General features: G+C 40.0%; 1 protein-coding gene across 1 annotated transcript in view; it reads left to right on the top strand.

The window, feature by feature from the left end:
- The first annotated feature begins 422 nt into the window (after window positions 1-422).
- LOC131952087 (basement membrane-specific heparan sulfate proteoglycan core protein) overlaps window positions 423-16401 on the top strand; it is a 146415-nt gene continuing 130436 nt past the window's right edge. The window contains exon 1 of the mRNA XM_059314592.1: window positions 423-942. Coding sequence (XP_059170575.1) covers window positions 862-942 — 81 coding nt within the window. The 5' untranslated portion in view covers window positions 423-861. The remainder of the gene's footprint in view (window positions 943-16401) is intronic.

Here is a 16401-nt window from a genome sequence, read left to right as displayed (position 1 = left end):
ATTTGGTTAGACGAAACTTGTATTAAACTTTTAAATAAAAAAAAATAGTTTGTTAAACTTTCTTTAAACTTTCTTTGCACACACAGCAAGTTTCAGTTTCAGTGAGCAAAATAAATATATCGTACGGCTGTTCCTTCAGTTGGATTTCACCAACGTAAATTCTTAACAAAAGATAACATGTTTCACACAGGGTGCGGTTAAAGAAAGTTAGACTATAACGCCTATGTGAAACAAATAAGAACATTGTTTCTTGGTCTTTATTTATGGTGAAATTGCTGTTTTAATTGCGTCTAAATTTAGATATAAAAACTGTAATCGAGTAGTGGCGGAAGAGTTCAAGTGGTGCAAAAAAAGTGTCTAGTCTTGGGTGCGCTTACTTTAACCCGATTTGTCTGCCCCTGTTGAGCAGTAGCAGACGAAGCTAGTTCGCGTAGCTCGCTTGCTGTTTTGCTTGCGGCGAGGGGGGAAGAAAAAGGGGGAACATTTTTTTAGCTCGCCAAGCAATATCTGTTAAGAATTTTATTCCAATCTCTTAGTTGGGGGAATTCTATGAACCCGACTTGAGATTTTGTATTTTTTTTTTAAGTTTATAAAATAAGTTGTACATTTTTTGTCTGTTTTTATCTCCCTTGTCGCTATTTTTAGCCCAAGGAGTCTACTTGAGTTTAGGGTAAATGTAGACTTAGTAAATTCCATTAGGTTTTTTTTTTAAATCGTCTGCGTTGAGTGGATAGTGCCTGTTTACCAGGGTGGAATAAAGTCACAGCAAACTGGATTGCCGTATTCGGTGAGATCGTCAAGAAAATTCACAGAAGGCAAAGGCCTAGTGTTTGTTGGGGCCAGTCGACCAGGCCTGTCGAGATGGGCGGACGGACTAGTCCTAAGTTTGTGCTAAGGTTACTCGCGTCTTTGTGTTTCTTTGGAGCTATTCTAGCCTCAGAGGTGAGTACCGGATTTCATTTTTTTTATCTTCAAATTTTACTCTCGTGAGTAATGCAGGTTCTGTGGCACGCACATACATACACACATACACACACACACACCCATACACAACGCACCCCAGACATTTCCGTGTGAGCACATTTTCTCCTTGCTCACACACAAACATGTGCGAGAAATAAAACAAGCTCGCTTCTTCCATGCAACTTTTGTCAGATAACGAATAAAGTTTGTCTGCATTTTTTTTCATTATAAGACTCTTTTCTTGCTTATTACATAACGCACAAGAAATCAAGAGCACTATTTGTATTCTCGCCATGTTTCAAAAGGGACTTTAAAGCAATTAAAGGCGCACGAACTGGAGTTATTTTCTAGAGAAGAAAATGCACTGCGAAGCAAAATTTTACGCAGGTTACATAAGTCTGCCTGTGTATGTGTGTGTGTATTTGTGTGTGAGATAGAGAGAGAAATAGAGAGTTTACTTTCTTTGCCCAAAATTTTTCGGACGAAAAAATACTCTGTAGATACTTGTATGCGTAATATACTTTAATTTAACCTTCAAAATGTAGCTAGATCTAGTTAAAACTGAATGTAATGAATTACAGAATGGGACTGGTATACGTATTGATGAACATTTCGTAATAAACATCAGCATATCGTTATGTTTTTGTAGTGAAATGTAATGTAACGTTTACGTAGTGCAGCGTAGTGAAATGAAATAGACCTATAGTGAAGTGTAGTAAAACACATGTAGATTGTATGTGTGTAGTTAGTTGGAGGGTGTACCGACCCATACATGAATGACTTAATGTTTGTTTTCTACAAGATTGGGGAATAGCTGTGTGTTTAAAGGATAGGGGAGGGTAGAAAAGGGGGCCTTGGTGAAACACTGTTCGGTAGACAAACTTGATTTACGAACTGTAATGCCGCTGTTCAGGTTTAGCTATGAGTTACCGTTCCTGGCTTACCATGTTTTTGGTCGTTGTTTTTTTTTTCTTCTTTTTTTTTCTCGTCTTTCTTAAGATGTAATTAGGCGGTTAGTCATCGGTGTAGACTTTATCTACCGGGCTTTTATAAGAAGAAAAAGAAATGGTGTAGTATTATAATGAGGAAAGATACATTTTGACACCGTATACATCATTGTTGGGTTAGGGGTTTGTTAAAAAAATGAAACCCTAGTTGGCAGCGAAATAAATTTATAATCGTCGGGCCACCCACAGGGGTGGGGGGGGGGGAGTTACCAGCCACGGTGAGGGGGAGGATACGCCGCTGTATTTAGTCATGGTTTAACAATTCGTGGAGAAATTCTTGGTGAAGTTGAAAACACGGGTAGGGCGTGGGAGGGGGGGGGGGGGACAATGTTGATTTTATGTATTAGATAGCGATGTTGAGTAAAAACCCAATGTTGCTAATCTTTCCTGTACTATTAGGAAAATAAGAAAATAAGAACTGATGTGTTTATAATTATAATTGTCTACAAAATACATTTTTACTTGTAAAAATCTTGCTGAGCTCTGCTTACTAGTCATTGTTCTTGTTTAATATCAATGTAAAGTTCCCTTTTCAAAAACTGACGGTCTATAGGGCAAGTGAAGTAGAGTTCACTTTTTTCTGTTACCTCGGCATATGAAGAGAATATCAATGTACTAAACATTTATGCATATTACTATGTTGTCTTTTAGTAGGGATTTTAGTGGAGAAGTAAATAACGGATTTGATACAGATTTAACATTTTAATCAATCGTACCAAATCGCGAGTGATGCTAAAAATAATGCCTTACAAAAGCTATCCCTTACAGTTAACTTAACATTTATGCCATTAACAGCTATTTGATTGTTAACGTATTAATTAAATACAGCTGATATGGGCAGTATATTAAATTGCTGTCCTGTCAAATATAAAAAAAATATTCTTTCCATGTTGCGCGTGTCTTCTTTCTTCTTCTTCTTCGTTCTTAATTATTAGTGTTGAAGGGGATCGAGATTTATCTGCCAGTGGGTTTGAACTCGCGTGTAAGTTGGAGAAAATGACGTGTAAACAAAGTTGGTCTCTCAACACGGCCAAGAAAAATAAGGTTATTGGTCAAAGGTGGAGAATGAAGAGTGGGGTTTTAGAGGAAACTTTGTACATCAATATTTAAAAAAAAAAAGATTTTTTCGTAGAATATATTGAAATTAATTTTTAAAAAAAGATTGTAAAAAAATACAGCACAGAATAGGCCCTTGTGGTATTGTCTCGGTGGGTCATTCGTTATAGGACTAACAAATAGACATAAATCTGTGAACCTGTAAAGCACTTGGTTAAATATGCTGTGATCAGAGTTTCTTTTCTTCCATGCATCTCTTCGAGGGGGCAGAGCCCCCCCCCCCCCAAGAAAGTCACCCCCCCCCCCCCCCAAGAAAGTCACCCCCCCCCCCCCCACCGGAGAAAATGGCTGTGATAATGCAGTCTGAGACAATTAGGAATGAATGAATACAACACCTTTGAAAAAGTGAAGCCTCTACCCTTTGTCTTGAGAACAAAAGCAAAACTAATGTTGTGTCACATATTGTGTGTAAACTTTAGAAAATTGTTTAATTTTAAATTACTTAGTGACTAGAACTGTTACATAATTTAAAAAAACGTAATATTAAAAAGTTATAAAGTTCTCTATCGTTATATTTTACTTATACATGCACACACAGCAAGTTTCCGTGAGCCACATTGTGTTTATGAATTCGGTGTGAAACTACAAGTCTAGATCAGTGGCGGAACTAGAAAAAACAGGCCCCCCCCGCAGAATTTAGTTTTTGGGCCCCTATATATATATATATATATATATATATATATATATATATATATATATATATATATATATATATATATATATATATATGGAAAACATGGGTCGCTCTAAATTAAAAAAAAATTCCATCTGGTACACGAATAAATCAGAGGTTTTCCAACACACGAGCTGGCCCCTTTCAGTTTTCCAAGTGAGAAGCACAAACTCTAAATCTAGTCCAACACACCAAACTGAGGCTTTCATCAAAACGTTACCAACCGTGTGCCCTGTTTTCCAGAAGTTGAATTAAATGTTAACAATGTAGGCAGTTCATTTCTTGGATCTTAGGGCGCGGGTTTGTCCACACTACCAACTAGACACGCCAAGGCATGCTGTAAGTCCCTCGGCGACGGCCCAGGTGTCAGGGGAGTCACGGGGCTCTTGGAGCTACCGGTTACATTACTGCACGGGTGATGGGTGCAACACATTGTTTCTTCCGGCAGAGCTCCCCCCCCTCCCCTCCCCCGAAAACAGTCTACCCTGGAAGAAACATTGGTGCGACACCTAATTAGATTTAGTCATCGAGTGTTGTAGCGAGACTTATTCCTAGTGTTGTGGGAACTTTTAATCGACTGTCTGTGGGGGCCAACTTGATCATATGTGATGCGCTCAGGATGACACTGCCGCCGGTTGTATTCAAGTAGTACATACGCTTATGCAGGATCTTCGGGCGTTAAATCACATATTTCCGTTAGGATCCCCCACTCCAATATGTACAAATGTTAGGCCTATGACAGAAACCTTTGCGGGGCTGTACTCAACAGCTTCCCAAGTTTTCATGGCGATTGGGTGAATGGTGCAGTAATGCATAATAGACAGAAAAATGTTTTTCACGTGTACAACTGTATGTGGCCAGGTCACGCGTTGGATAACCTTCTGATTTAGGGGAAGGGGGGGGGGGGACTAACAAAAAGCCAGACCCTCACACACCCCCACCTCAATGACGTCATTTATAAATAAAAATTGACTATTATTAATGTCCAATTAATTCTAAACGTTCTAATTAATTTCTAAATAATTATATAAATATATATAAAAAATAATCTTACCTGCCCTGTTTTGTGAATTAGATGTGCCTAATACTAATACTATGAAAGTAAATTAATATCTGTTGACTAGATCTAGTGCTGTCTAGTGTCTGACAAAATGTGCTGAAGGGGTGAATCGTACGGTTAGGAAGTAGTTCATAAACGATACATTTATCTCCTCGATACTTGTGAGGTTGAGAAAGAGGGATGGGATAGGGTTCGGCTCGGGGAAAAAACTTGAAAGAGACAACAAAATGCCGCAAAGAAAAACCGCGCATCATGAAAGCCCACTTCATGTGTAGCGGCTTTTCGAGCTATGGACTTTGTTGTTTTTTAAAAAGAATTTTGCCGGCGACAGCGTGTGTTTGATTGTAGGGAAATAGAACTCGGCCTTGACGATGGTTAAAAAATACAACTATAAATAACTCTTTTAAATATGTAAAAAATGTGTCGACAATTTTTTAACCCCCTTTTTGGTCCCCATCCCCTGCCCCACCCGCCACAGTACACTTTGGAGGATCGGTCAAACAGTTACGTGTCCTCTATTTAGCTATTAAAAGGGGGGGGGGGGGAACGAGTCAAAGAAGTCATTCAAATTTGAAGAGTTACCTATATTTTACACTAGTTTGTGTAATGGATTTATCTTTTGCGGAAGAGCGTGTATAGTGACTGTAAAATAAAGATAATCGTACCGCAGCTACAGTGTTTTTCTTTTACAAACCAAATATTAAGGCAAAAAATGCACGAAAATTAAATTCAAAATTTTTAAAAATATTAATTTTAATCAGCCGTGGGCCCCTAAACGGCTTGCCCCCCCCCCCCTGCCGCGCATTGCGGGGTCTGGCGGGACTGTAGTTCCGCCCATGTTCATCAGGTAAATGAACAACTACTGACTAGTGTCTTTAACAAAATGTGCAGAAGTGGTCAGTTTACAGTTCAGTAGTTCATAGACGGTTCGTTAATCTACGCATTACATCTTATTGTAAGAGTAAGGGTGTGGTGAGGGGTAGAGGGGAGGGGTAGGGGTGAGAGGGGGGGGGGGGAGGGGAGAGAGTTGGGAAGGTTCATTGGAAGGGGACAAGAAAGCGCCGATAAACATCTACATCAATAGTGCCGACTTTTTCCGGTCGTCTAGATAGTCGCCGCAACATTTCCCCAGCCCGATTTCAAAGCGTGCCGGCACAGTCAAATTTCAGATGTTTCGCTACAAGTTTATTGATACAGTTGTTAAAGTAAAAATGAACGCAATTATAAATGTATGAGATCGAAATAAATAATATTATTTTTTGTAGAATTCAGGCCAGTAGTTTAAACACACAATCATAGATATGTATTTTAATAATGTAAACAATATAACAATGCTTTTTTGTTCTCCTAATCGACGCCACTAAAAAGAACGGTAGGCTACGTCTTTGAAGTTGTCTATATGTCTGGCGGTCTCTCGAGCTATAGTCTGTGCATTTTTCTCAAAGACGTTTGCCGACTATCGTGTTTGTTTGTAACTGTAGAAGAAAGATAACTCGACCTCCACCTTCTTCTTCTTCTTCGTTCTTAATTTTTTGAATATGGTGGAGGATTAGACAACAAGTCCAACTTCGTGGACAAACCGGACTGTGGTTTCCAGTTTGTCAGGTGTCCCATATAATTTTTCCCTGAGTGGGGTGGGCTGGGGCCAGTGTCTGCCTCTTTCCTGGCTATACAGAGTGCATTCCTGGAGTACGTGCTCCGTGTTTTCCGGGGCCTTTCCACAAGGGCACATTTCGCTACACCCAACCTTCAGTTTTTTGTGCATGTGTTGATTTAGTCTGTTGTGGCCTGTTCTAAGTCGAAAGATTATGTATTGTTGTTTTCGTGTTAAATTGTAATAGCCGTCGTCTTTAATGTAGTGAGGGTGTGTGACAGACCACATTTGCGTTTGTTTGTTTTTAATTATTCTTTTTATTTCTTTTGGGTGTAGCGAAATTTCCGGTTGTGGTTTCTTTCCCCCAATTTTTGCCAGCTGGTCTGCGATCTCGTTACCCTGGATCTGGCAGTGGCCCGGGATCCACTGCAGCACAATTCTGCTGCAGGTATTTTTTAGCCTCTCTAGTGCTGTCATAAGTGTTTGAATATAGGACTCCGGATTTTGTAGGGATTGCAGGACTGATTTGGCATCTGTAAGAAATACAATCTGACTATTCGGTGATTCAGGGTGTTCTGACAGGAGGTTTGCTGCGTGTTCTAAAGCTTCTTTTTCTGCCCTAAAATTGTCGGATAGGCTGCCTGTGGCTATTGCCTTTTCCAGGCTTTCTCCGCTTGGCCATTCAATAAGGATGCCAGCCCCGCCGTTTTTTTGTGGCATCTTCTGCTGAGCCATCTGTGTAAACTTTAATCCAGGTATTGCTGGGGTACTGATCCTTAATGTGTTTATTTGTTATTTTCTTAAGTTCTTCTAGTTTTTTTTTAAATTTTTAAATTTTTTTTTTTAAATAATTTAGCCAGGATTTTTGGGCCCCTAATCGGTCTGGGCCCCCCCGCATTGCGGAGTCTGGCGGCACTGTAGTTCCGCCCCTGGTCTAGATCTACACAATCCCCGTAGCCCGGAGGGAGAGAAAAAAATACGGCTACACTGACCAGACCGGAAGTGTTCGGCGGTTACCGCTGTTCCATTGTTAGTGTCAGCAGACGGTAGACACCCGCGGTTGTAAAAATAATTGTGTCAACCACTTCAGACATCGCACCTGCTGGTGAACGTCTGGTAACTTGACCGCTCCGGTAGCGGTGTCGTGTAGCAGGCCATACCCCCGGGGCGCGGGTAGCATTCTACGATACTCCCGGGTCACGGGTAGATTTTTGACCATACTCCTGTGGGTCACGATAAGAACTCAGACGATACACCCCGGATCTAGGGTAGAACATAAGATACACCCGGGGCCAGTGTAGAATTCTGACGACCCCCCCCCCCCCCTGACCATACCCTGGGCAGTGTTTCTTCCAGACTTTTTTCTCCGGGGGGGGGGGGGCACTTGAAATTTTCGGGGGGGGGGGGCGGTAGACTTTCTTCGGGGGGGGGGGGGGCGGACACTGTTAAAAGTATATATTTTCTATATAAATTATATAAATTTCATTTCGTTCGGGGGGGGGGGGGGGCTGTAAAATTTTTCGGGGGGGGGGGGCGTAGACGATGCACCCCGGGTCTAGGGTAGAACATAAGATACCCCCGGGGTCACGGGTAGAACTCAGTTGATACCCCCGGAGCTGGATAGAACAGACGATATGCTCATGGTCACTAGTATAGCTCAAACCTTACCCCCCCCCCCCCCCCTCACCCGACCATCGGGGCGCCGGATAGAACTCGGACCATACACCCTGTGTCACGAGTACAACTAAAACCTTACCCCGGGGCCACGGGTATTAAGACGATACCCCTCGGGCCACGAGTAGAGCTCGGACGATACCCAGTAGTCATCTTGCCGTGTGGAAACTCGATGCTGATTGTTGTCATTCCGAATTTATTTATAACTCGCCGGCGGTGTCGACTGAAATTAAGACCTGGTTTAAAATTGCTGTCCTAAATATTTAACACACACGAACACATTAGGTATAGTGTGAACTTTTATAATAGAACAGAGTTCTGATGCTGCGCTATCAAAACTCAGTAGAAACTAAAGCAGCTGATGATTCATGCGTGTCTATGGTCTAAAAATAACGCGGGTACTCAAATACTAAGGCAGACAGATATTTTAAGTTAGAAATGATGAATAAGATGGGTGGGTAGTGCTATCATTGGCTAAGCAGATTTCTGACGGTATTAGCCGATTAATTAGGTCTGACCCATTTAAAAGAGAAAGTATCTAAATTCTTTAACTTTATCATTTAAATTTTAAAGTTATAACTTTTTTTAAAAAATGTACTTTAATTATACAGAGATGAGAAGAAACAAGGTAATTAAAAAGTCTAGTGACAATTTTAGCGCAATTTCTTTATGTTATCTAAAAATAGCTCTGTCGTAGCGTAAATCAAGAGCAGGGTTAGTAAAACCATTGGTTAAAATACATGTTTTATTTACAATAGAGTTACATGACTAAAAACCATTGCGCGCCTAGCTACTGAACGTGATGACGCAGCCATTGAACGTGATGGTGCAGCTATTGAACGTGATGACGCGTGTGGTGTGGTTGGATAAAATGCCTACTAATTCGGTCCAAATTTTAATTAATTCAAATTTTTTTTTTGTGTCCGAACGAAAGGATATTTTTGAAAACTTTCTTCGGCAATATTGTTCTAAATTATGGCAGGAATCGATTGGTACATGTTTCAAGTCGCTAAGTGGTCTGGTTGCCGAGATATGGGCCAAAAAACTGCATTTTTTCGGGGTTTTTTGGCTTTTCCGGGAAATCCATGAAAGAAACCCGGAATTTTTATGGCCTATGTTCATCCTCGTAACTTGCTTAACATAATTGCTTTTGGAACTAGTCATCGATATTGCTTCGTTGAGGAGGAGATACGACTTAAAGCTGCGGACACACATTCATCCATTCATCCATCCATCCAGAAATGACGGGTTAATAAACGCAATTCTCCAGAATGGAAATTGCGCTAAAAAAAAATACAGTTGATATCATGTTTTTGTTAAATTTTTAAAGTACCCATCATGCATTCTTGGGATTCCACCCCCTCCCCCCAGCAACAAAGAAAACCCTTCACCGCGGCGCATCATAGACGCATAAAGAGTAAACAGACATGGACATGGGGAAATCCCGTTAACGTTGCCATGCGTAAAAATAATTTGCACCTCCCTCGCGCTTACGTCACCTGTTAAAGTATTAAGTGAAGGGGCACAGTGGAGGGAAAAGGGGGTGGGAGGGGCAGTCCATGGGTTGACTGCTGGTAAATTTAAAATAAATTAAAGTACGTTAGAAGCTTGTGGTTTATATATGGGCCCCATATATATATATATATATATATATATATATATATATATATATATATATATATATATATATATATATATATATATATATATATATATATATATATATCTACAGAGAGAGAGAGAGAGAGAGAGAGAGAGAGAGAGAGAGAGAGAGAGATTTAGTTCAAAGACAAAAAGGTAAATGAACATCAAGAAAAACATCATCAACATCTCCCAAAGTCAGAGTTTCTTCTAGGCATCTCTTCGGGGGGGGGGGGGGCTCTGCACCGAAGAAAGCCTACCGACCCCTGAACGAGATGGAATTTATATAGTGAACATACACTTTTAAAAGTGTCCGCCCCCCACCCCCGAAAAATGTTGACCCCCCCCCCCCCCGAAAATATCAAGTGCCCCCCCCCCCCCCCCCCCGGAGAAAAAAGTCTGGAAAAAACACTGCCCAAAGTTATCAACAATATAAGGGACGCATGTTTGTTTTTTACCCCCTGTTGTTATTTCGTTCAAAGATAAACGCGTGCATAACTAGGGTATAAATAAGATAGCGATATGCCGTTGCTATGGTAACTTCCACCACCTACATCCATTACCTAACACTTTGATAACCCCGTCTCGCCATTTTTTGTTTGTTTATTGAGGAACGTGTGGATCTCCTATGTAGGTTATGTAATCTTAAATGTGAAGTGATAACAGAAAGATATATTAATGTGCAAGAGTAGATGATAAAGGGTCATAATGCTGTTCTGTGTAAGTCGTCTTGATTAGCCTCCCTTGAATATGCTAATAGTTTCCTTAGCTTTGATTGGCTGCCAATACAAGTGTAAACTATCAAAGGGCGATAAAGATTTTTGAACCAAGGATTTTTTGTTTTTGTTATTTGGTTGTGTATTAAAACACCATAAGCAATATATTTCGCAAGATTTCAGTGCGTATAAATAACCGAGATGTGAAATTAAAAGCAGCGAGATGGAGGCTAGAATTGTATTTTCCATAAAACTGACCACATTTGCAAGTGGCAGCTCCACTCGTAACTCCTATGGCAAGACATAAAACCTGCAACCTTTCTCGAGTCTAAACAGCTCAGTCAAGATGACTTTATCTCTCGTGTAATTCGAACACGACAGTGTCATTTTGTGTTCAAGATTCTATTTGGCAAAAATGTGGTTTTCTCATTATTAAAAAAAAACAACAACACGTGATGTATCTTTAATGATTATGTACTCGCATTTTATCCCTGGTGATTTCATATAGGCTACTTGCCTAGATGTTATCGTTATACTTAAATATGGGACCATAATTTGATAACGATTTGATTTACCTGTTTGATAAGACTCTGATGATTACATTTAGATGTTCGACTATTCCCTAATGATTACATTAATCTGTCTGGCGATTCCTTAATGATTACATTTACCTGCCTGGGCAAAATGCCCTAATGATTACATTTACCTGCCGAGGCACAATGCCCTAATGATTACATTTACCTGCCTGGGCACAATGCCCCAACAAATACATCTACCTATCGAGACTGAAGCTCTAAAGATCATTACATCTCATGAGCAGGAAGCAGCTGAAGTACCCTGCTTAACATCAATTGAGGACTTTCTTTGTGAGTATAAGTCACGCACTGTTATTTCCCTTGATTTTAAGTTATCTCCCATCCCCATTTGGCTACCTTCTGTTGCGGTTAAAAAGTAAAATGGATGACGTAAGTTAAAATAAATTGCCAGTTCATATAAATTTATATTATTTTTTTTAACATCACCACACACACTCTTACATCTACCGGTATGCATATTAGTATACATACATACATACATATATACATATATATATATATATATATATATATATATATATATATATATATATATATATATATATATATATATATATATATGTGTGTATGTGTGTGTATGTCGTCATAAGCAATTACATCAACATCGATATCTCTACATTGACAACGGCATCTCCATCTGCACTGACACCCACACCCACATCCAAACCCACATCTAAACCCACATCCAAACCCACACCCACACACGAATCTACACCCACACCAATACCCATACCCATACTCACAAATGCACTCACACCCACATCTACACCTATATCCATATCCAAATGAAAATGAAAATCCATATCCACAACAACATCAACTTTTCCAATACATCTACGCCCAAACTCCCCTTCATACTAACATATTGACCACACACAAACACACACACACACAACACACACACATATATATATATATATATATATATATATATATATATATATATATATATATATATTTATTTATATATATATATATTATATATATTATATATACATAACAAACTCTAAAGATGTGCTTTGATAAAGAAAGAAATGGGGCGGGTACATGAAAGAATGAAACAAACTATTACTGTATGTTTGCCATCACATGTGGCTCAAGAAAAGAACAACATGAAGAGAAGCGGAAGGAGAGTGGGGGCGGCGGCGTCTACTCGTGTACATGGTGGAATACGTGAATAGAAGAATGCTGACTCAGACATGCATGCATGTGCTAGACGCTCGTGGGGCACTCGTGAGCAGTGAGTGAATTGAATTAGTGAGTGATTGGAGGTGTTTAATTTTTTTTTGTCTTCTCTAAAATCCCGAATTGGTGATAAATATGCTACATAATTAAAATAAAATAAAAATTATTTAAATTGTTTCAGAATCGATTGGATGTCTGGTTTGTATTTTTAATCTAAGCCAGACAAGGGTTATGGATCGGGGGCAGTAAAACTGGGTGTGGTTTCATGTGGAGAGTTCTCCGCCCTTGATTTGTAGTCTGTTCCCACGGAGTTCTTGTTTTAAATATCATGCTGCTAGGAAAGGTTTATACCAGAGCTGGAATCTAAGACTTTGAAAGATACGCAATTTTTTTTCTCTCTCTCTCTCTCTGTCGGTTGGGTTAGATAAACAGTGTGTTATAGAGAATTATGTAATATTGTGTCTTAACATCTATAAATAGATGCAGGTGCACACACAAACATGCAAACACACACTCTCTTACACACGCACACACACACACTAACACACACACGCACATACACACACACACACACACACAAGAAACAGCTCGCAACTTTAATATCGCGAATACTTGACCTGGGGGGGTGATAATTATTTGAGTACAGTACAGCCTGGCTGTCACTTACACTTATTTGTCTTTTCCTAATTTCATAACTAGAGGTCTAAGCAGGGGCGTAGCGAGGGGGGGGGGGGCGGGGGGTGCGGACCGCACCGGGTGACACCACTTAGGGGGGTGACACCAAGGCAAAAAATAGCAAAATATATAGAGAGAAAGTTTGAGGGGGGGGGGTGCAAATCAAAAACTTGAGGGGGGTGCAAATCGAAAGTTTGAGGGGGGGGGGGGTGCAAATCAAAAACTTGAAAGTTTGTCCCCGGGAAGGGTCGCAACGCCTCTGGGGGGGGGGGGGTGACACCATTAAGTGCCGCACCGGGTGACACCCGACCTCGCTACGCCACTGGGTCTAAGACTAAAGTCTAAAGGTCGAATAGACAGTCGGCCGTATTTCATTGTCGGCTTTTTTCCTGGTCGGTCTTTTGTCCATGTAGGCGTTGTATATAGATCCCATCACTAGTTATCCCTTCTATTAAAGAGAAGTGGTTAACTGTTGCCAGTAGCTGTAAATAGTTATTAGTAATTAATATATAACTAATTAGCAATTAGTATTGGTCAGTTAATAAGTCATCAATTGTCTTTAATTACCACTCAACATTGGTTTTTTTTTTAATTTGTCAAACGTTTACCTTAGTACGTATCATTTTTCGACAACAATGAACCGAATAGTTTAATAAGCGAGGTGTCCTACTTGGCAATTCATCGGTCCAGCACATTCTGGTCACTTATGGTTGTCACCTATGGACTGGATTACAAGCACCTGGCCAGCAACGGTAGCGTTGATTACGTTAAATGACACGTGTCAACCATTGACACTGTCTGGCTGGTCAGTTAAGCGTGGCCTGATGGCGGAGGTCAAGCGCAATAGAGAAATAATCGTCGCAGGGGAGGTCATTTGTAAGAAGGGTAAGAATGAAAAAAGGGAGACGATTTGGTCGGAGATATGGGTAAATCGTTTGCAGGGGAGGTAATTTGTAATAAAGTTTAAAGGGTAAGAGGATGAAAAAAGGGAGGTATTTGCACGATGTTATTGGGTATTTGTCACAGGTAGGAGGGGTCATTTATAACAAGGTGTATATGATAATACAGGACATGGTCAAATGATAGAGTGTTTATGCACTAAACCAGTGTTCGAATTCAAGTGATCAGTCAGCATTTGTTGTCAGTTGTGTGGAGCCACAGAGAGAACTAGACAAAAATAGCATAAAATCATGACTTGTTATTTGACAATGTTTTAGGGGGGGGGGGGGGGGTAGTCATTAGGGAGTAGGTTAATCTACACGGTAATGACCCAATGAAGTCAAAGTGCTCTTTCAGATCAGATAGTCTGTGGAGCAGTTGCAGTAGAGTTCATCTGTAAGCAGTAGGTCAATGAAACACATCTAGATTAGATGAATTTGTGTAATTTTAACTTTGAAATTTGTATGGGTTTTTTTTAGGAAAGAAAACTTATGAATTGGTTTATAACAGTTTCTATGTATAATGACTTTTCTGTCGTTTACTGATTTTGTTATTAATCTTTCAATTTCTATAGTTTACAATGTTTACATTTTTGATCCCAGAAAGATTTGAGTGGGGACGGAGTGGTCTAGCGGTAGAGAGCTGGACCCAACTCTTATGGGTACCTAACTCATGTTAGGGAAAGTAAAGGCGGCTGGGCATAGTCCTGACAACACTATCTCTTCATATGCCGAGGTCACAGAAACAAGTGAAATCTACTTCACTTGCCCTATAGACCGTCAGGTTTGAAAGGGAAACTTTACTTTACGGACTTCACGAACGTCCGCATTAAATACGAGTTTTATTTATTATAAAATCGACGGCTTTAGCGAACTATCCCCTTCCCCTCGCTCGACTTTCTGACAAAGCTATAACAGCGCATTCTATTTATAGCAAAAGCTACCACAATGAACTCTTGTATTGCTATAAATAACAGGTTTTTACGGTAGCCATTCCCACCTCCCCTCCCTTCCCCCCCCCACTGCTACATAGTCCGGCAATTATCTAGTGTCATCCATCTCTGTCGTGTTAAGGGGCCATACATTTCACCTGGGACAAATGCTATCTGACCACTGCCCACCTGTATCAGCTAGACGTCTTAGGGGATTTACTTGTATTTATTAAGTTAAGCCCCGGCTAAGCATGTGTGGTCTTTGGGGCTAAAAATAGAATCCCTAAGTGAATCGGGATTTCCTGCAAGTGCATGATTTTTAAACCAGGCGAGGTAGGCGTATGCTTGTAAGCCCTGGTGTAGTTTATAGACCATGAGATTATATAACAATAAATGTGCGCGCACACACGCACATACTCACACTGTAAAGCTCTAAGTGTTGAAAGTTACAAAGCTTAACAATGAAGTTAAGGGAATGGTAGAGTATTTGACTGTTAACCCGAAAGTCTCGAGTTCAAATCCGTGTTACGTCCCAGTTCTGACGAGTACCTGACTCACGTTAGGTTAAGTTAAGGCGGTTGGGCAAAGTGCTGACTACATTATCCCTTTATATGCCGAGGTCACAGAAACAGGTGAACTCTACTTCACCTGCTCCATGGACCGCCATGTTCGAAGAAGGAGCTGTTTTTTAACTATGAGACTAATCACAGACAGCAGATAACTAAAAATAATTATTTAAAAAACTTAACTTGAGTTAACGACAACGGTGAGCTAAAATAAAATTCCAGCAATGCAATTGACAATGAGCTTAGTGGCAACAGTAAGCTAAACACAAATATCAGCATTAGCAAAAAAAACATAATTTAAAAAACTAAACAAAAACAAGGAGCTTTTTATATCTCCTTGTAAACAGTAAAAAAAAAAAAGAAAACAGTCGTGGCTTCGATTTTCGATCAATCAAATAACGTTCTACATGCGATGACATATTGTAGAATGGAAAATGTCGCCGCTTCAAGATTGGTCATAGTTTTTAACTTTATTCTTGATATAAAAGGGCCGTTGTCTCCCCTATCAGGGGAATTAATTCTCGCTGTCACCGCAAGCGATAGTAGCCTAGCTGTAAAGGGAATTAACTTATTAACTAGCCTATATCAATCAAGTAGGCGGCAGTTTTTCTCTTACTGTGATACTTTTAAACGTTAGGCAAGAAGGAGATCATTTGTTAAATGTGATGTTATTTATGACTGTCTTTTCTTTTGACTTACTTTTAGTCTTACTACTAGAATTTACGCAACATAACTGAACATTGGAAACTTTTTTTTTTCGAGTCTTCGAGTTTTCATTGACAACCTTAAAAATAAATATAAATATTTGTTAAATGGTTTAAATTTTTTTTTTCAAAATAAAGATTACTATTTTTATGGGCGTACCTATTTAGTTTCTATTATGTATCTCCCCCCACCCCTTTCCCCCGCACCCACCCACACACCACCCATACACCCCCTACACACCACCCACACACCGCCCATACACCACAACCACTAGGCGCAAGTCTCTCTGTGTTCATAAAACCCATTTTTGTGAACGGTAAGGGGAGGTAACTCTACAGCTTGACCCGCCACACCGTGCCC

This window comes from Physella acuta, unplaced genomic scaffold, assembly GCF_028476545.2.
Source record: "Physella acuta isolate Inbredline_101_S28 unplaced genomic scaffold, ASM2847654v3 ptg000851l, whole genome shotgun sequence".
Taxonomy (NCBI): domain Eukaryota; kingdom Metazoa; phylum Mollusca; class Gastropoda; family Physidae; genus Physella; species Physella acuta.
This window is presented reverse-complemented; position numbering and strand designations above follow the sequence as displayed.